Genomic DNA, 17,849 nt, shown 5'->3' with positions numbered 1-17,849 from the left:
ACAGCAAAGGAATCAGAGTGCACAGGTGGCATGAATAATAAACTGACATCCAAATGCCAGACTGTCAGCTAGTAGTGCTAGATGCTCAGCAAACTAAATTAACTAACATGTTAAGTGCAAAAGAGTGAAACCACCAGAAGTGCCGACAGAATGCATCAGCTCATCAATATTAGAATGTACCTTTGCAAGAGTTTTCCCCTACACAGTAACTGAATTTGCTCATCTGTTTAATGCCTCAAATAATGCCTGAACAGTTTCCCCAAGTCTGAAGTTGTTGCAGCAACGCTGAAGTCTTGTCCATATTGTTGTGAATTCAAGTGTCATCGTGCCCCTGATGAAAGTTGACCCACTTAACCACTGAGGACAGTTTGATTTTGCTACAAAACGCATTTCCCATAGATGCTTGCCCGAGTATACTCGGGACTTGTCCTCAACGGGTTAATATCTGATATCTATGGAAACATGGCAAGAGATATTTCTCCTCTTTTTACCCTACCTAACAAGGCATTGCTGCTGGACAGTGGAAAGCCATGGCGTAATATGAAACATCACATTTTTCAGATATCATTTTCCAATGTTTGTAGGAATTCTGTCACTTTTTGATGGCATTAACCTAGTAAAAAATGTCGCGTGCAGTTGCCTGCAAAAAAAAAGAAAAAAAGATACACAAGCAAAAGTCACAAAAGTAGGAGCATGCCCACAAAAAAGTAATTATCACAACCAAAGTATTTAAGTGCTGCCATTGATGAAGGTCTTACAGATGTTGCCAATTCCTCATATTTTGCCTGGTTTTTACAAGGCAAAAGGTAAAAAATTGTCAAAAATACAAATCTGTGAAACAGTAAAAGCGGATTCAGTTACTGTGTCAATCAGCTCCCATAGAATAGCAGAAAAAAAAGAGTCAGCCAAAGTTAGAACAAACAGTATTAGGTATTAGGGTAACATCATTGCATAACTCACCAAAGCCATGTCGACCTGTAATACAGCGGAAACAAATATTTACGTTTGCAAAGTGAGCAAACTATCATACCTCTTGAGTGCATGGTGTGGATTTTTTTTTTCTTCTCTACAATTTCTTGTGCCTGTTAAACGTAATCAAAGTTAATATTAGTTTTGAGCAACTCGGCATCAAATCTAGCCTAAGCTCACAAGCTACTGGCTTTGTACAAGAAGCCTGAAAGATTGATGACACATTGGTCAAACTTGTGCAGAGACTGGTTCATATTAATAATACCTCACTATACTGTCTCATTTGCAACAGAGAAAAATGGCTGCAACTTGAAGGTGTTAGGCATGATTCAGACAGGGAACACATACACATTCTCAAACTACCATAGTCTCCAACACTACTTGCCTTTCTGTATTTACCACAACAACTTGGTGAATCATGAGTAACAATTACAAGACTTCGAACTGGTACTCATGACAAACATTTTGTTGTTGTTCTGTTAATGAAGAAGAGTGCCACACAATCCATTGAGTTCACTGTTACCACTCATACGATTAGGAGAAACTTTCACACCACAGCATTTTCAATTAGAGTTTAGCATTATAGAGTACCAATTTGGTGATGTCAGTCTTTTGTTATAGCTTGGGATAGAACCAGGTGCAGTCAAACCTGTATATAGCAGCCACCCAAGGGACATGAAGAAAGTGGCCGTTATAGACAGGTGGCCACTATAGACAAGTCTTTAACATACTTTTCTCTCAGAGGGAATTACTTTTAGTGGTCGTATACAGCATGTGGCTGCTATAGACAGGTGGTTGCTGAGACAGGTTTGACAGTACAAGTATGGTTAGCAACAATAGTGTTCACAGACTGTGCCAGGTGAGGTTGTCTAGAACCAGTTACCATGGCAATGAATGGCTGTGACATCCCAATTTGGTACTCTATTATGACTTGGTAGTCTCCACAAACCACACAGAGCAGGTACAATCTCACAAGAAATCACTACACCGTTGTACTAGGGCATAACAGGGTGTCTGAAAAAAGAAAGAAAAACACAATCACAAAACTTATTAACCACAAACAAAAATGACAGCTACCAACCAAGCACAGAATAGGACAAAAACACAACAACAACACACAGGCAAGAGGTGCAAGGCGTGACTTACTGAAGGGAACTTCTGGGATGGGAGGGGCCACGTTGGCTGGGCGGAGTCCCGTAGCCAGGGGCGTGGTTGAACCGTTGACCAGGAGGTTGCTGAAGTAGTAGAGGAGCTTCTGGGCCCGGTTCTGACTGGGGATGAACTCCTGGGTGAGGCTGGGATTCTCGTCGATGAAGGACGTGTTGACCTGCCCCGACACAAACTGTTCGTGCCTCAGTACGTTCTCCAGAAATGGAATGTTTGTCTGCCAAAGAAAGCAATTTATCATAAGAGAGTGAATGACAACACCTCAACGTTACAGAGAGACAACACTAACAGGTCTTTTTGAAAAAATTATTGCCTTCATCCAAATTGAAATTGCACCTTTTTTCCCCATGCTTTCAGTGTTTTTATTATTTTTTTTCCCTTTTTGCACAGAATAACTAATAACATCTGCCTTTGATATCTCCAAGATTAAGTACATACAGATAATTCAGAAGGAAACATTTTCTGCATTCTATTAGTAACTTATCAAAGCTGTATGAAAATACACACTGTGCAGTCCACACTGTTAATTCCTTTCTATGCAAGGGAATGCTGCTTTCAATTTATCAGCTCCTACACACTAAATAAGATACATGTCCCAATTTAGTAACTTTTTGGGAGATCCATCGTTGAGTCATAACAGTGTCCACTGCCGATTCAAATCCTCAAGCCCATATTGACATGTATGCATGTGCATTGCATTGATCACCATACAAATAGATATAAACTTTGTAATGCTCAACAAAGGACAAAGGTCCTGCATTCACACAAATGCCCCTCCCCTCGTTTTTTTGTCCTCACCTTGACTCCTCGGATCCTAAACTCTGCCAGCGCCCTCAACATCTTGCGCACTGAGCTCTGGTGGTCCCTTGACCTTGAGATGAGCTTGACGAGGAGCGAGTCATAGTGAGGAGACACCATGGCACCAGCAAAGGCCAGAGCACTGTCTATACGTATCCCCATGCCCTCACCGCTCCGGAATACCTAGGAATACATGCAGTTTCAGGTAATTCATGTATAACAAGCATGTAAAGTTTTGAGACGGATTCATCCATCACATAGAAGTATCATAGACGAAAGGCGACATATCAACTCCCAGAGGTACGTTTTGTTTTTTTTGTTTTTTTTACAATGATATCGGTTATAAAAATATCCAATACCCTTATCAAGCTTAGCAAATTTCCCCCAAGATATCCCTGATGAACCTGGGAGATCTTGCAGTATGAAAGATCTTGCAGGTGAAATCCTGGGTGAAATGCCAGGTGACTGTGCAGAAATTTTACCCCCGAACCATCCCTGGTAAACTAGAGTGTCCCTAGGAACTCACAGGTGACCCTGTAGAGTGAAAAACTTCCAGTGAAAAGCACACATCAGCATACCACCATGTCATGTGGGCTGTCGCGTCATAACATACTTCCACTGCAGAAGAGCAGACAAGAGAAATTGAATGGGAAGCTCATTCGCTAGTTTGATGAAAATTTATCATGGATGTTCTACATCTGAATCCCTGTCGAATAACCTGGGTAACCCCAATTGACTGGTGTAAAAGGGGTATGAGTTGCATAGCGCTATGTGCTCCCAGTGTATTGATAATGTGTTTAAATGAAGCTATGAAAAAATAAAAGCGATTTTAAAAAAAAAATGCCCTCACATGATTTAAAGAGTGAAATTTGTGAGTGGCCAGATTTGCTATACTATATAACTCTTAGTGTTGGGAAAAACTGCTCAGCATGCTAGAATAATTAAGTTCCTCTTTTTGAGAACATGCCAAAATGCAAGCCTTTTTGGCATCAGGAAGTCTTTAACCTGCCTCATCTGATTACCACCATCAAATTCACATTTTTGCAACAAATAATTGTTCCAACATTTTACAAGGCACATCAGTTTCATAAGGCTTGACAGATACTGTCCGCCTCTCACCTCTATGCGGCCAGTGTCCGGCTGAAAGTTCTTGGCGGGGTCCTCAGTCGTGATGCGGCACTGCATGGCGCTGCCTTGGACGTGGACATCATCCTGCGAGAGACCCAGCTCAGGAAGACTGTAGCCTTCAGCAATCTTGATCTGAGACTGTACCAGATCAACCCTAGGTGCACACGAAATGCCAAAAGTCTGTGGTCAGATTGAAAAGCAACATGAGCATGCAGTGGAAAAAAAAAATACCTGGTCTAAAATCATCCAAGGTTGTTGCCATGCAACATAAGCTGCTGTGCATCAGATGTAGCCTTACGGTATAAAGCTGACAGACATCTGATGCACTGAGGACATAATCAATAGTGACATGTTGGCATTAATAGCTCCCTCCCCCCCCCCCCCTTTTCATGCCAGAGAAACAGAGTTACAGGAAGCCCAACCCAATATGCAATATTCCTCTCCTTTCATCCAACAATATCATTATGTTAATCTTTATTGGGTTCTCGAGCTCATTTTCTTCACACAAATCGCTTAAGAAGCAAAACTAAACACATCAAAGTGGACATAGCATGATTATATTCAAATTCATATCTCATGATAAAAGGCACAATCATCCACAGAGGTTTGTGGCATGGTGTGAGTGAAGTGTGGAAAAACATAGCCTCCACAGGGGTGGATCCAGGAATTCCATAAGGGGGGGGGGGGGGGGGGGGGGAGGGTGCCTTTACAAAATTAAAAGGGGGCTCACGTGCCCCCCCCCCATTTTTTCTTTTTATTTCTTATGATTTAGCAAAAAATAAAGGGGGGCGCAAGCCCGGTGCGCTCCCCCCTGGATCCGCCACTGCTCCACCCATAGCGATGCTAGAGGTATCCGAGAGAGCCTGACCCTCTTACCCTGTGATCTCCTCCGTGACGGTGTGCTCCACCTGAAGCCGGGCATTGACCTCAATGAAGTAGTGGTTGCCTTCCTGGTCCAGCAGGAACTCCACCGTCCCCGCATTCTCGTAGTTGACTGATTGGCAGAGCTTGACAGCGTCTGAGGTCATCTTGTCCCGCAGGACGGGGTCCAGGAGGGGGGCCGGGGCCAGTTCGACCAGCTTCTGATGCCTCCGCTGGACGGAGCAGTCACGCTCATACAGGTGAATCACATTGCCATATTTGTCCCCTAGGGACACAGAGAACAGGCAGGATGGAAAATATGAACAGAGAGACAGTCCCGAACACTGTCTTTGATTGACAGCTTAATCTCTGTAAGCAATTAATTTCTGACAGTTTTTTGAATGGTGTCCTTTATCACAGATCTTATCTAGTTGCACAAAACTTCCGCTGGCATCTAAAATATCATCATAAAATGTTTGTTTTATGCTTGTGACAATATCCAACTATTATTACATTTAGAGCATACAGGATTCAGTTATACAATTATTTATTGAATTCCGGGATTTACCAAGACACATTACATCCAGTTTAACAAAGAACATAATATCTTGGATTGATAGGATTTCATTTAATGAACACTCCATCGTTACGGAAATGCCACAACAAAATTGGGATCTATTCAATAATGTTGTTAAGCTGTTACCAACACTGGCATCTGTGTAATCATGCTGTGTATTTATAAAGAGGCTTAAAATGTTTTGGTTGATTTTGACCAATCTTGTTTTTTCATACACAAGCCTCAAACAAGAAAGAACAGTCCCTTGCTGTCCACTCTACACATCGTACCTAGCACCTGGACCTCAATGTGTCTCGGCTTTTCGATGAACCTCTCTATGAACATGGAGCCATCACCGAATGCTGCCAGGGCTTCCGACGACGCCCTTTCAAAATTCTCGGTCACTTCCTGCAATACAAAACAGAGCACAGGTTAAGTGAAGACTATGAGCCTATCATAAGTGAAAAAAAACAACAACAACACAGAAATACACGATGCCAAATCAGTCAAATATGGAGTTTTTCCATACACAAACAAAGCTTTGACTAGTTCAGAGTCCATCCTTACCACATATCTCATACACAAAATGTTTTAATCAGACTAAAATTGAACTCGATTAACCTAACCCTTACTGTACTGGGCTATTTGGCTCCATGAAAATACTGGGGGGGGGGGGGGGGGGGGCTGGGAGGCCCCCCCCCCCATTGATCTCCGAAACGCAATGTCCGATGAACTTGAAAATTTGCATGCTGATAGATCTTCGTGTGCTGAATCTGATGGTGTAATTTATTTTAATTTTTGCATGATTATCTAATTAATTATTCATAATGCGTATTTTATGCATTTGGGGGATATTTTCATAATTTCAGCCTAAACGAGTACAAAATTACATGAAAACTGTAATAATGAAGAATAATGTTTCCCAAATGTGAAATAAATCAGAGAGAGAAAAAAAAAATGAGAAAAAAACAACTTTTTAGTTATGTTTTGTATTGTTTTTATTTCTTATGTTTTCTGTTGTTTTATATTCCTTATGTATATCATTGTTTCTAAACTTTGCCCAATTTATTTCAGAACAATATAGAAGCATGAACCAAGTGGAAAACCAATTCCTGAGCAAAATTTATAAAGTAATGCAAGCCATGGTCTATTGACAGTATGTAACTGTACACAAATATATGCAGCGATTAGCCGTTTTAATGACATGCGCATACAAATTGGCCCATAACACCCCCTAGGTAGGTCCGATATGGACAAATGTGGTATCAAAATGTGCACAAGACTTCAGGGGAAAAAGTCATGAAGCGAGAAACCGAAATTCCCAGCGGTCGCGATGCAATCACCAAAAGTATAGAGGGGGGTGGGGGGCCTCCCAGCCCCCCCCCCCCCCCCCCCCCAGTGCAGTTAGGGTTAAATATATTGAAAGTGAACACTTAACCCAGGGTATATTCACATGAAAGTGACTGTCAGTAAATAAAGATGATTCCAATCTTGCAACAATGGTATAGGAGAAAAGTTGTGTTGTCTTCCTCTGAACATTGAATTTACATTTATGGCCTACACCACATCCATATATCAAAATATGACTAAATTGACCAAACAATGGTCGGTGATATACTTTGCTTTGCAAATATACATATGCATCTTGTCTGTGGTCTGGGCCTTGTTCTCCATGACCCAAATCAAACTCCTGAGCATCCCACTTTCTGGACCTTTTTCTCTATTAGACCCGTGACTATTGCAACTCATGAGCAACCCCCTTCCATGGATTAATAGTTGGAAGAAGTTGGAGTCACACACTCACATCCATGGAGCGCACCACCCTCATTCCTCTACCGCCCCCTCCGTAGGCAGCCTTGAGGATGATGGGGAAGCCGTGCTGCTCGCAGAACTCTCTCACTTCCTGTGATGTCGTGACAGGGCCATCTGTGCCTGGTACGACTGGCACACCTGAGACGGGGATTTTTTTTTTTTAATCAAAACAATTATATGTACAGATTTTGATTAGCATTTTCTCCAATGAAAAGCCCCCCCCCCCCCAAAAAAAAAAAAAATAAATAAAATAAAATAAATAAATAAATAATAATAATAATAAATAAATAAATAAACAAGTAAATGAATAAATAAACAGTGTAAGATTTGAAAAAAAATTCCCAAGAGCACACATTACACTGTAAGGACATATCCAACAAACCACAAAACATTCTTGTGCCAATTATTTGAATTTCATTTCAACAAATGAGCCAAGAATATTTTTGAGCTTGCCCTATTAATTAAAAAAGTGATGTCAGATAATCCCATAACAAGTAAAAAAGACTTGAATAATAAAAGGACATTCATTCATCCTTTATAAAATACTTTGTATTGTTCATAACATTATCTACAGTAATAAACATTCTTTTAGATATTTGCATGCTTTGCAAGTGTTTGTCGTGATTAGTACCAGTGGCTTCTAGCGATTTTTTTTCTTAAATGAGGATTCCATACATCTCGCTTTCATACCATGCACTGCCTACGTATATTTTGTTTTCATGACTGATCGTCCAATGTTGTAAACTGTGTATATGTTGCTGTGTCGTAAAAAGAAAATAAATCAAATTCAGGCAATTGACTCAAATGTTTCCTCTAGCACAGAAAAACAAGATGGCTCTTCTGGTGAGAAGAGGGTCACACTGTCAAGTCAAGTGCCCATTCATCTTTACTTGCCCATCTGTGCTTTCTATTTGCCCTGGGTAATTGGGCCTCCGGGCTAGTAGCACCCTACTATTAACAGAAGGATAAAGCAGTTTCGTAAAGTTGATTAGTTATGTTTTGTTTGGTTTTTGTTTATATTTCTTGGTTTCTGGTGGTATTTTTTTTTCCCAAGAGAGAAAGGGAGACAGTGGCAAGTGGGTCCTCCCTTCCTTTCCATCCGAAGAATAAAACTCTATGAAAATAGGTCTGTGTGCCATCTAGGAGGGCATGTACATATACCTGCTTCTATGGCGATCTGTCTGGCTTCCACCTTGTCCCCCATCTGGTGGACCACCTTGGGGGCGGGGCCAATGAACTTGATGCCTGCTTCGGTGCAGGCTTTGGCAAAGTCGGCCCTCTCGGAGAGAAACCCGTAGCCTGGGTGAATGGCATCTACCTTGTTTTTCTGAAGGGTCAAGTCATGAACATTAACATCATTATCATCATCATCATCTCAGTAATCTCAGTTTCATCACAAAAGTCATAAAATAAAAGTTATAATACAGTCAAGTGAGAATGAAAATGTGCCCTTGAAGACATTCAGTCAATATCAAACACTACAACAATATGGCATAAAAACTTTACCCGTTGAATTTCAAAGTATCCTTTAGACACGCGCTTCTGAACCACTGGGCCGCAACATCATCCAAAAATGAAATAAAAAAGATTAATATGCTACTGGGCCTCAAAAAAAAAATTGTAGGAGCCAAAGAGTTGAGGCCAATGGCTTTAGACTTTGAAATTTGCTATTGAAAAATTTCAATTACTGAAAAAATCAAAACAACTAATTTTGCTACATAACTACATGTTTGCAGGTTTTTGGTGTTGTTGGGATTTTTTTTTTTCTTTTCAGTATAAAAGCCATCAATATTATCTTGGTAAAATGCTGGAAGGTCACATGCATGTTTTAATGCCTGAGTTTGACAGGTGGTTATCTGATACAAATCATCATATTTCGTGGACATCTGATGAGTAGACTGACAGACAACACTGTACTCTCTCTGGGTTCTGCCAAGTGGACGGGCTGCCAGCCTTTTCGAGCATGCATACAGTACGCGCAATAGAAAACGCCCGACGAAAGTGCGTCCAAATTTCGTCCCAACGCTTTTAGCGTTGTTGATTTCGCCCCGGACGTTTTCAACGCTTTTTGCGTCCAGACTTCATGGACGGATTTTGGACGAATTCAACGAATTCAACGAAATCCCCGAACGCTTTTCCGAAGCTGTGGACGCTTTCAACGCTTTCAATGCTTTCAACGCTTTCAACGCTTTCAACCCTTTGTACACGCGATCACACACACAGCTACAGTGTATACAAAGTTAGCTCTAATCGCGAATCGCTAGCTCTTCTTTCGTCAAAGTTCTCTAGGTTTCCCATCCATTTCTCTCATTTTCTCTCTTTTGCTTCCGTATCATTGTATCCCTTTCTTTTCAGAGTACAATCATACTTCTGAGAGTGTTTTTTTCTCATTTTTATTAAGTGATTACCCTGTTTGCCACAATTTGGGGTGAGTTTTTGTTCGAGTGTTTGTTGAGTTTTTCGATTGAACGATGTGTCGATTATCTCCATGTGTGTGCGAGAAAATCGTACCCACTCGTTTGTTTCCGTGTAAGTATTTTTACCGCAAAGTGTCTTCATCGTTCATCTTCACGCATCGGGTTTTCACCCTAGTTTTCCTCATCGTAGTTTTCCACATCCATTTTTTTTTCCGGTGCAAGATACTCTGTGTATTTTCTGCTACGGTAAAATGCCATCGTCGATAGTTTTTGTGTATTCATTGTAGTTTTTCACCTCCATTTCATTTTTGTGTGCAAGATGTGTAGCTAGGTCTGCGATGTCTGAATCGTTTACAGATGTGTTTTGTGAGAGTATTAACCACGATGATTTTGAGGATTTTGAGGGTTTCGCTTTGGATGAGATTGACTGGAATGATAGTGATAATGACAATGATTCTACTATCTAGTGGTGTTAATATAAGAGCTCTTATGATGATGCAATTTATTTCGTGTGACCGACCATCATGACGTTGGCGATGACGAGTACGAAACGAGTAGCCTATACATGTACAATGTAGGCCTGTATGATCTAAGACGAGAGTGACACTGACGACATGGCCTGGCCCTGGGGGCTGTTTTAGTGTTGCTCGCTCGATCGTGCACTGGAGTGGTCTAAGAGACCTGCATTTCATTTTTTCACTTAATTGTATCCTTTTGCTTGTTCACTCTGGTTTACTGCTACCAAAATGTATGTCTCTGAAGAAACTCAACCAGAAGCTAGACAATATGTTTGCATCAGGTCCAAGTCTGTAAATTGCGATGTTCCTACAGGCCTACTCCTATTGAACTCGAAATCCCATTTTCTTTGCTCATTTTTCCACTGATAAATTATTTAGAACTGTACTGCATTTCTGATGAATTGCTTTTGCGTTATATCAAGAGCCTGCTGAGTAGGTGTTTCATTCTATCCCTTAAATTATCCTTCTATCACTTTCTTCTTTTGACCCTGGATGGAAAAAAAAAAAAACCCTATCTTGCCATGTAAAGACAGAACACATACCATCATGAAATATGACATTACGAAAGTAATAAAAGAAATAGGTAAGCGATGAAAATTCTTGTTTGTAAAATCATAAATCAAAGGTGATTTCATATGAACCAGCTCTTTGAAATGTATTTATTTTGCCTATTGATACTTGCTTTGCAAGTATACATTTTCTCTCCCATGGACTTTGTGTCCCCCCCTTTTTTTTATGTGCTTTAATGATTATTATTCTAATTTGTTTTGTCAATATCATCATTATTACCGTATTAATATTACCATACTTTGATATGGTTAATTGCATTTGTTGATTGACTCTCACTTTCATTTTGTTGCCTCCTCTTGGTACTTGTACAGATCCTTTCTAGGGCTTGCTGTTTGCTCACACCCCCCCCCCCCCCCCTTTGCTGTTGCTATTTCACTCTTTACCTTTCTTTATCTCTCTGTTGTTCCTTAACTTGTTTGATGTTGCCTCCATATTCATCCTTTTCCTTCAATGGTTGCCCCCTGGCCCTCATGGCGATCATTACTAACATTCCCCTGCCTTTTGTCTGTCCATCCTCCTGCTCTAATCCCCCTCCCTTTACCTGTTGGGCTCCTTGCCCATGACTTCCTACCCTCTCCTTTTGTTTTCTTTGTTCCGTGTCCCTTTGCCTGTTCCTGACTGTTCTTGTTGTGTGAAGTCGCTTTACATGTGTGTGGTTGCTTTTTCTGCCTATTTGCCATTTTGCTTCTGACGAAGATTCTGCTATGATCGAAAGCTTAGGTCCCTTTTGACTCTATCCTAAAAACATTCATGTACACTCCCAAAACTTGCTGGGCTAGTAATGAAAACTGCCATTATCTAGCAGGGGAGGGGGAATGCTTTCATTTTCTCAAGAGAGCTTTTGTGTGAGAGAATGCAAAACTTGATTGAGTGTTGCCAAGTTGTTTTCAAACTCCTTCATTTTATTTGATCTTAAGCATAATCACTTTCGTCCGTACATGTACAGTATTACGATTTCTTCTCCCCCGACTGTAATCGGAAAGTTTGCCATAACGACGATCGCTAATGTGTTTGGATGTGCCGATATGCGAAACACGTGGTTCAAAGGAATGCACCATGTGCTACTTACTGCCTTAGAGGTTACTGCAAGTTGAATGGATCGAATGCGCCATAGGCTTAGTTACGGTAAACAGTTTACGTTCGATGCGATAATTATTACGTCTTTCACGATCGAGGAATAATACACACAAAACATGCAAACAAACAAATCCACGAACGAGTGTTGATAACCAAAATTCATATGAAAAGTAATAGGCACTTTTGGTGAGCGTGAAATTTTACTGTCATGATTTTGCTGTTTAATCGGGTGGTGGCTGCATCTCACATAGGACATCTCAGTGAATTTGTCTAGGCATATGAGACCTTTCATAATCTGTGATTGCATTTTTGAGTGATTAATCAATTCCTTTTTACAGCTCGGGAACATATAAATACATTGTACTTAGATCAAGTACACAATAATCGACTGTTCGATGTATGCGCCTAAAGAAAGGCGAAAGAATCGGCACATCTTTGCAATGATTCCTTTAACTCAACTCACCAGCGAGTTCTTCGATCGATATACTACACCAGTACGCGCATTCTTTCATCTGGCACCTGGGGTCTGGCACGCACCTGGTTTTGTGGAAATTTCCACAAAGGGATCCGAGGGTGGGGTTTTTCCAATCCCAAGAGACCGCATTATACACAAGAAGACAATCTCGTCGCTTCTATCATTTTCCGTCACTCGTGTTTTCCCCTTATTCTTTGCTAAAAATGAACGTTTCGATTGAACTTAACGATGGTTGTTCACACGTGGTTCCTTTTGTTGTGAGGTGTAGGTACATTGTATTTTCTTTTTTTATCATTCTTGGGAGGGGAAAGAAGAGTAAAAGAGGGAAAACTTATTTAAATAAACGAAGGGCACGTATAAACGCTCAGCATCCACAGCAAGCCGTCTTTTACATCAGCATCGTTGATTATCATCACCTGCACTATCATCAGGCATCACTCAGATAATGTTGTCCTTTTTTTATAAACATTTAGAAACACGATCACCATCACTCGAGATAAACACGTAGCAGTGGCAGATCCAGAGGGGGCGCATGAGGCGCACGCCCCCTTTATTTATTGTGAAAAAAAAATAGAAGTGAAACCCGGAAGTGGCACCAGAAATATAAGTTGCGCCCCTCCCCCCTCCTGTACAGAATTCCTGGATCCGCCCCTGCCTGTACGAAAATAAATGTCAACAGACAAAGTATCAACAACCTCCCCGACAACTACATAAACATTACCACAGAGCACACCGAAGCGGCTGGCATCAAACACCCTTCGAAATACTGCAGCAAAGCGGGAAATCGCCGTTACGAAAATGCATACAGTGCGAGGCAATTGAAAGAATTACCTTTAGATATTTCAGAATATGAAGGGAACAAATAAAGTGATATGAAACGAAAGAAATCGTACACCAAACGAGAGGTATAACGACCTCCAATAGGCCCTTAGCCGCAGCATATCAATAAACATGACGTATAAATAAGCACACAGAATATGCGTGTTTCGGATTCCTCCCTCCTATTTCTTTCCTGAACTATTCCCAATGCCCGAATAAAATAATGACTAGTTTGTCACTCTGATTTCTTCTTCTGAGGAAAGGAAGTTCGTTCATCCGAAAACAAAAGGATTGACACTCCGAAGGTTTGCTAATCGGGCAATGCCCCCCCCCCAAAAAAAAAAAACAAAACAAACAAACAAACAAACAAACAAACAAACAAACAGCCCACAAAATGCTCGTTAATCAAAATATTAGTTGATAGTGTTAAAGACGATAATAATAATAACAATAAAAAATAATAATAATATAACAATAGACAGAAATAAAACAATATATGGCCCTATAGCAATCACCCGCAGCATGATTACATTTTCGAATCCATGGATAGGCACAAGGAATATGCGTGTTTCGGATTCGAAATAACGCCGTAACCATCGGAATAGCGCACCCGTTTTCTTTTTCGGAATAATGAACACCAAGGAAATCAATAAATGATTTCAAACTAAGAATCCATCGTAATTCTTGCCTTAAAGATTTTCCTCCCTTCTATGTTTCTTTCCTGAACTATTCTCAATGCCCGAATAAAATAATGACTAGTTTGTTACTGTGAAAGTGGTGTTGTGAGTTAAGGAAGTTCGTTTATCCGAAAACGAAAGGATTGACACTCCGAAGGTTTGCTAATCGAACAATGGGGAAAAAAATAATAATAGTAATACATTTTATTTTCACACTAGGTAGGAACATCTACAAGGTGTATGGAATTTGCGTGTTACGGAACATTTTATCACTTTCGCATCAGCGAACTTTACGTGCAGTGGGTACTACAAAAATGCCTCCCCCCTAAAAAAATAAAAATGTATACACCAACACTTGAGCATAACAACAAACAAGCAAGCAAACAAACAAATAAACAACTTAAGATTTAATCTCATAGCTGCTTTGAATATTTCACGTTCCGTCTGTATACTTCTTTTCAGAATTATCTCTCGCTTCCCGCTTCACAACTAGGAAATAAACGATGTCAAACTATAATAAGAATTAAACTTAATGTCTTGCTCTGAATATAAAATTCATTATTCCAAAAGTTCGTTTATCCGTGAATACAACAGGCTCGATACTACAGTACTCCGAAGGTTTGCTAATCCGACAATAACGCACCTATCCAATCACAAACATTCGTGCATTTTCGGATTATGAATCATAATTTGACTATCACATTTTAAAATATACGAACATCTATTTTTCGTGTAGGGAAGTCGCGTGTATCTGAATGTTTCATTTTCGTACTAACGAACCTTATGGGTGCATGGGTACAACGAACATGACCCTCAACCCCCCACCCCCCCCCCCCCCCAAAAAAAAAAGAAAGAAAGAAAGAAAGAAAGAAAGAGCCAAGTCAAACTAAGAATCAGTCTGAATTAGTCGCTTTGAAAATTCCACGTACCGTCTGAATTATCTCTCCGTCCAATAAAGAAATAAACGATATCAAACTAAGAATTAAACGTATTGTCTTGTTTTGAATATATTTTTTTTTTTTTGCTTTTCTGGGGCCCGTTGCATAAAACTTACCATTGAATTTCAATGGTAACTACCATCAAAATTAGGCATCACAGCCAATCAGCATCAAGGATTATAAAATTTACCGCTGATTTGAAGACTTACCGCTAGAAAGGAGCGGTAAGTCCAGCGGTAAGGGTTTTATGCAACAGGGCCCTGAAGCAATAAAAAAACGGGCAATGTAACGCGCAATTGCTGAAGAAAGAAAATATATTTAATGACCAAATAATGGCGAACAAATCCTTCTAATTTCTTTTTTCCTCTTTTTGGGGGTTGATTTTCTTTCTATACTCAAATGGATTTTACGTACACGCAATTTTAGTGAAACCATTTTCTTTTTGGTCGGCATTCTACGATAAGGTTCCTGTGGGTTCCTGTGGGTTCACCCTCGCCAAAATTGCGTGATTTCTCTTAAATACTATGAACCCGAATGATCTCTGATTGGTAATTTAGTCTATTTCATGATCAACAGTTGTTTATTTTCTGCTTGTAAAAAAACAAAACAAAACACGTGAACTACTACATCGTATAACATCTCTGTTTCGTTCAGCCGAGCGAGCCATGCCATAGCAATGGCGACGCACATACGGCGCACTCGCCTTTCCCACACGTGCACATTCCCTGGTTACATGCAGCCCGCATACCACCATGTGATGTATCAGGTGACTTTCACTAAATGCAGTGAAAAATCTGCTAACGGTGCCGTACTTACAGCTAGGGTAAGGGAAACTAACACTTTTACAAATTGCTTCAATGAAAACGGCATCGATATATGTATACATGTTACCATTTTTAATATTATTATGTGTATCAGGTGAATTCCACGCCTGTCTACTGTTCTCATTCCCGACCGCTGTGCTACTTGTTGAGTCTAATCTTGCAGTGATTCTTGCCGGCTAGCGGCTGTGGATGTGGCCACTACACACACACGTGTGTACTGTATTCCATGTGCGCCTTGGATCACGGACGCTTCTAACGAAATTTGGACGAAACTGCCGAGCTCCTAATACGCATTTTCCGAATGAGCAACGCATTTGCCGAACGGAATTGAGCGGGCGGTCGTGCGTGAAATGCGTCCACAAAGCGTCAGAATCGTTGCTACTGGATCGATAACGAAATTTCGTCCAAATTTCGTCCAGATTTCGTTGCTACTCGATCGATAACGAACTTTCGTTGGAAAACGAAATTGACGGAGGCGTTTCTTATTGCGCGTACTGTACATACATACATACATACCTTGGCGATCTCTATGATTTCTGGCACAGACAGGTATGCTGCCACCGGGGGCAGACCCTGGCCAATGAGGTAGGCCTCGTCCGCCTTGCCGCGGTGCATGTTGGCCTTGTCCTGCTCCGAATAGATAGCAACGGTACGGATGCCCAGCTCTGTGCATGCTCGGAACACGCGGATAGCAATCTCTCCTACAGAGGAACACAATCGTTACAAGTGATGTTACGACTTTTGCTGTCACGTGGGCCACTATCTTTGCTAAGTCAACAAATACGAAATCGGGGGAAGTCTACCCAAATATATGTGAATTGAGTGAATGCAGCAATATTAGTAGAACACATAAGTGAAGTTTGAGGAAAATCAGACAATCCGTTCAAAAGTTATGACTTTTAAAGTTTAGTTGAACTTGTAGCCACTGCCGGATGAGAACCAGCCCATAGGAAGCAAAATAAACCTAAGTTGCTTCTCAGGTAAACATCACGCACTATCAAAATCAATATCCGGGCCCTCTTCTGAAACAAAAAAAGCCATGAACCTGGAAATGTTTGACCTTCATACATTGAAGATTGCTAAACCATACGTCCACTACTATTACTTGAAAATTGTAAGGAAACAATAACACCTCCCAATACAGAAGCTTATCCAACACATCCTACGATGATCACTTTGGACTTACTGCAGTACTCACATATTGATGTTATGCTAGTCTAAGCTCTTTAGACTTTAAATAATTGTACACACAATCTCCCTGCATTGGGAAACCAACTTAAAATTCCCAATGTCGTAAGTTGAGCGTCGTAAGTAGAGTTGATCGGTGTGCTCCTATATCTATACATGTACATAATGTATGTGTATGTGTGGATTAAATGATTGTTTGAACTGCTGTTTTCCTGTGAAAACCGTTTACAGTATGCATGACTTGGCATTTCAGATCTAGAGGTACATGTACAGTACATTGAAACAAATACATGTACCTGCATACCAACCCTGATAAAAAGAGGCCGTAATTTCCTGTTTTCCCAAGCTTCATGATAAAAACAGAGTAAGTGTAATAATGAAATAATAAGCTTCTTTATGAACTTTGTTAGCATGTACAGTATAGATAAGAATGTGCAGTTCAAAACTGGTGAAAGTACAGCTTTTTTTTGGGGGGGGGAGGGGAGTGGCATGCAGAAAGTTGACCTTGGCACTCTAGTACTTACAAGTAGCTAGCTAGCAGCATTTCCATCATATTTATTTTAATTCCTTTTTTTCCTGATTCAATTCAAACATGTCTTTCAATTTAACAAATCCAATTAAAGATGAAAGAATGCTGGACTCCTGAGCACAATCTCTTAATATCTTAAAATATACTGGTACCCACAAACTAATGGATGGCACAAGGTACTGTAATTGGATCAAAACTACTGTACTTGAACAATGTCTCCAATTATGCTATGATTGTATCAAACAACATTTAATCATATCAATTATTGACATCTTTTAAAGTCTTTAAATACAAAAAGACCTTGAAACTGTAATAGTATAGATGTGTACACATGCCTGGGAAAGCTTGTTACATCAATGGCTGATTAGTATAACTGAGGCAGAGAATCAGACAATGCCCATCTCCCCAATAGTCAGTAGAAGCATTTGGTCACATGTAGATGTAGTCAATAGCCTTTGATTGATGGCATGAGTATTCAAGACTCCTTAAATACATGCAAATGAAAATGGCAAAGGGGGCATTATAG

General features: G+C 40.3%; 1 protein-coding gene across 1 annotated transcript in view; it reads right to left on the bottom strand.

Annotated features, from left to right (window-relative positions):
- Window positions 1-17,849, bottom strand: part of LOC139738585 (pyruvate carboxylase, mitochondrial-like) — a 53,735-nt gene that overhangs the window by 14,439 nt on the left and 21,447 nt on the right. Inside the window, exons 3-10 of the mRNA XM_071649201.1 lie at window positions 16,123-16,307; window positions 8,453-8,618; window positions 7,284-7,429; window positions 5,770-5,887; window positions 4,939-5,209; window positions 4,054-4,216; window positions 2,935-3,117; window positions 2,116-2,353 (exon numbers count right to left, since the gene is read on the bottom strand). Coding sequence (XP_071505302.1) covers window positions 2,116-2,353; window positions 2,935-3,117; window positions 4,054-4,216; window positions 4,939-5,209; window positions 5,770-5,887; window positions 7,284-7,429; window positions 8,453-8,618; window positions 16,123-16,307 — 1,470 coding nt within the window. The remainder of the gene's footprint in view (window positions 1-2,115; window positions 2,354-2,934; window positions 3,118-4,053; window positions 4,217-4,938; window positions 5,210-5,769; window positions 5,888-7,283; window positions 7,430-8,452; window positions 8,619-16,122; window positions 16,308-17,849) is intronic.

Source organism: Diadema antillarum, unplaced genomic scaffold (genome assembly GCF_040938485.1).
Source record: "Diadema antillarum isolate AM-2024a unplaced genomic scaffold, OU_Dant_1.0 seq00000757_RagTag, whole genome shotgun sequence".
In the NCBI taxonomy this organism is placed as follows: Eukaryota; Metazoa; Echinodermata; class Echinoidea; order Diadematoida; family Diadematidae; genus Diadema; species Diadema antillarum.
The sequence above is the reverse complement of the archived record's forward strand: the minus strand, read 5'-3'. Positions and strand labels throughout refer to the sequence as shown.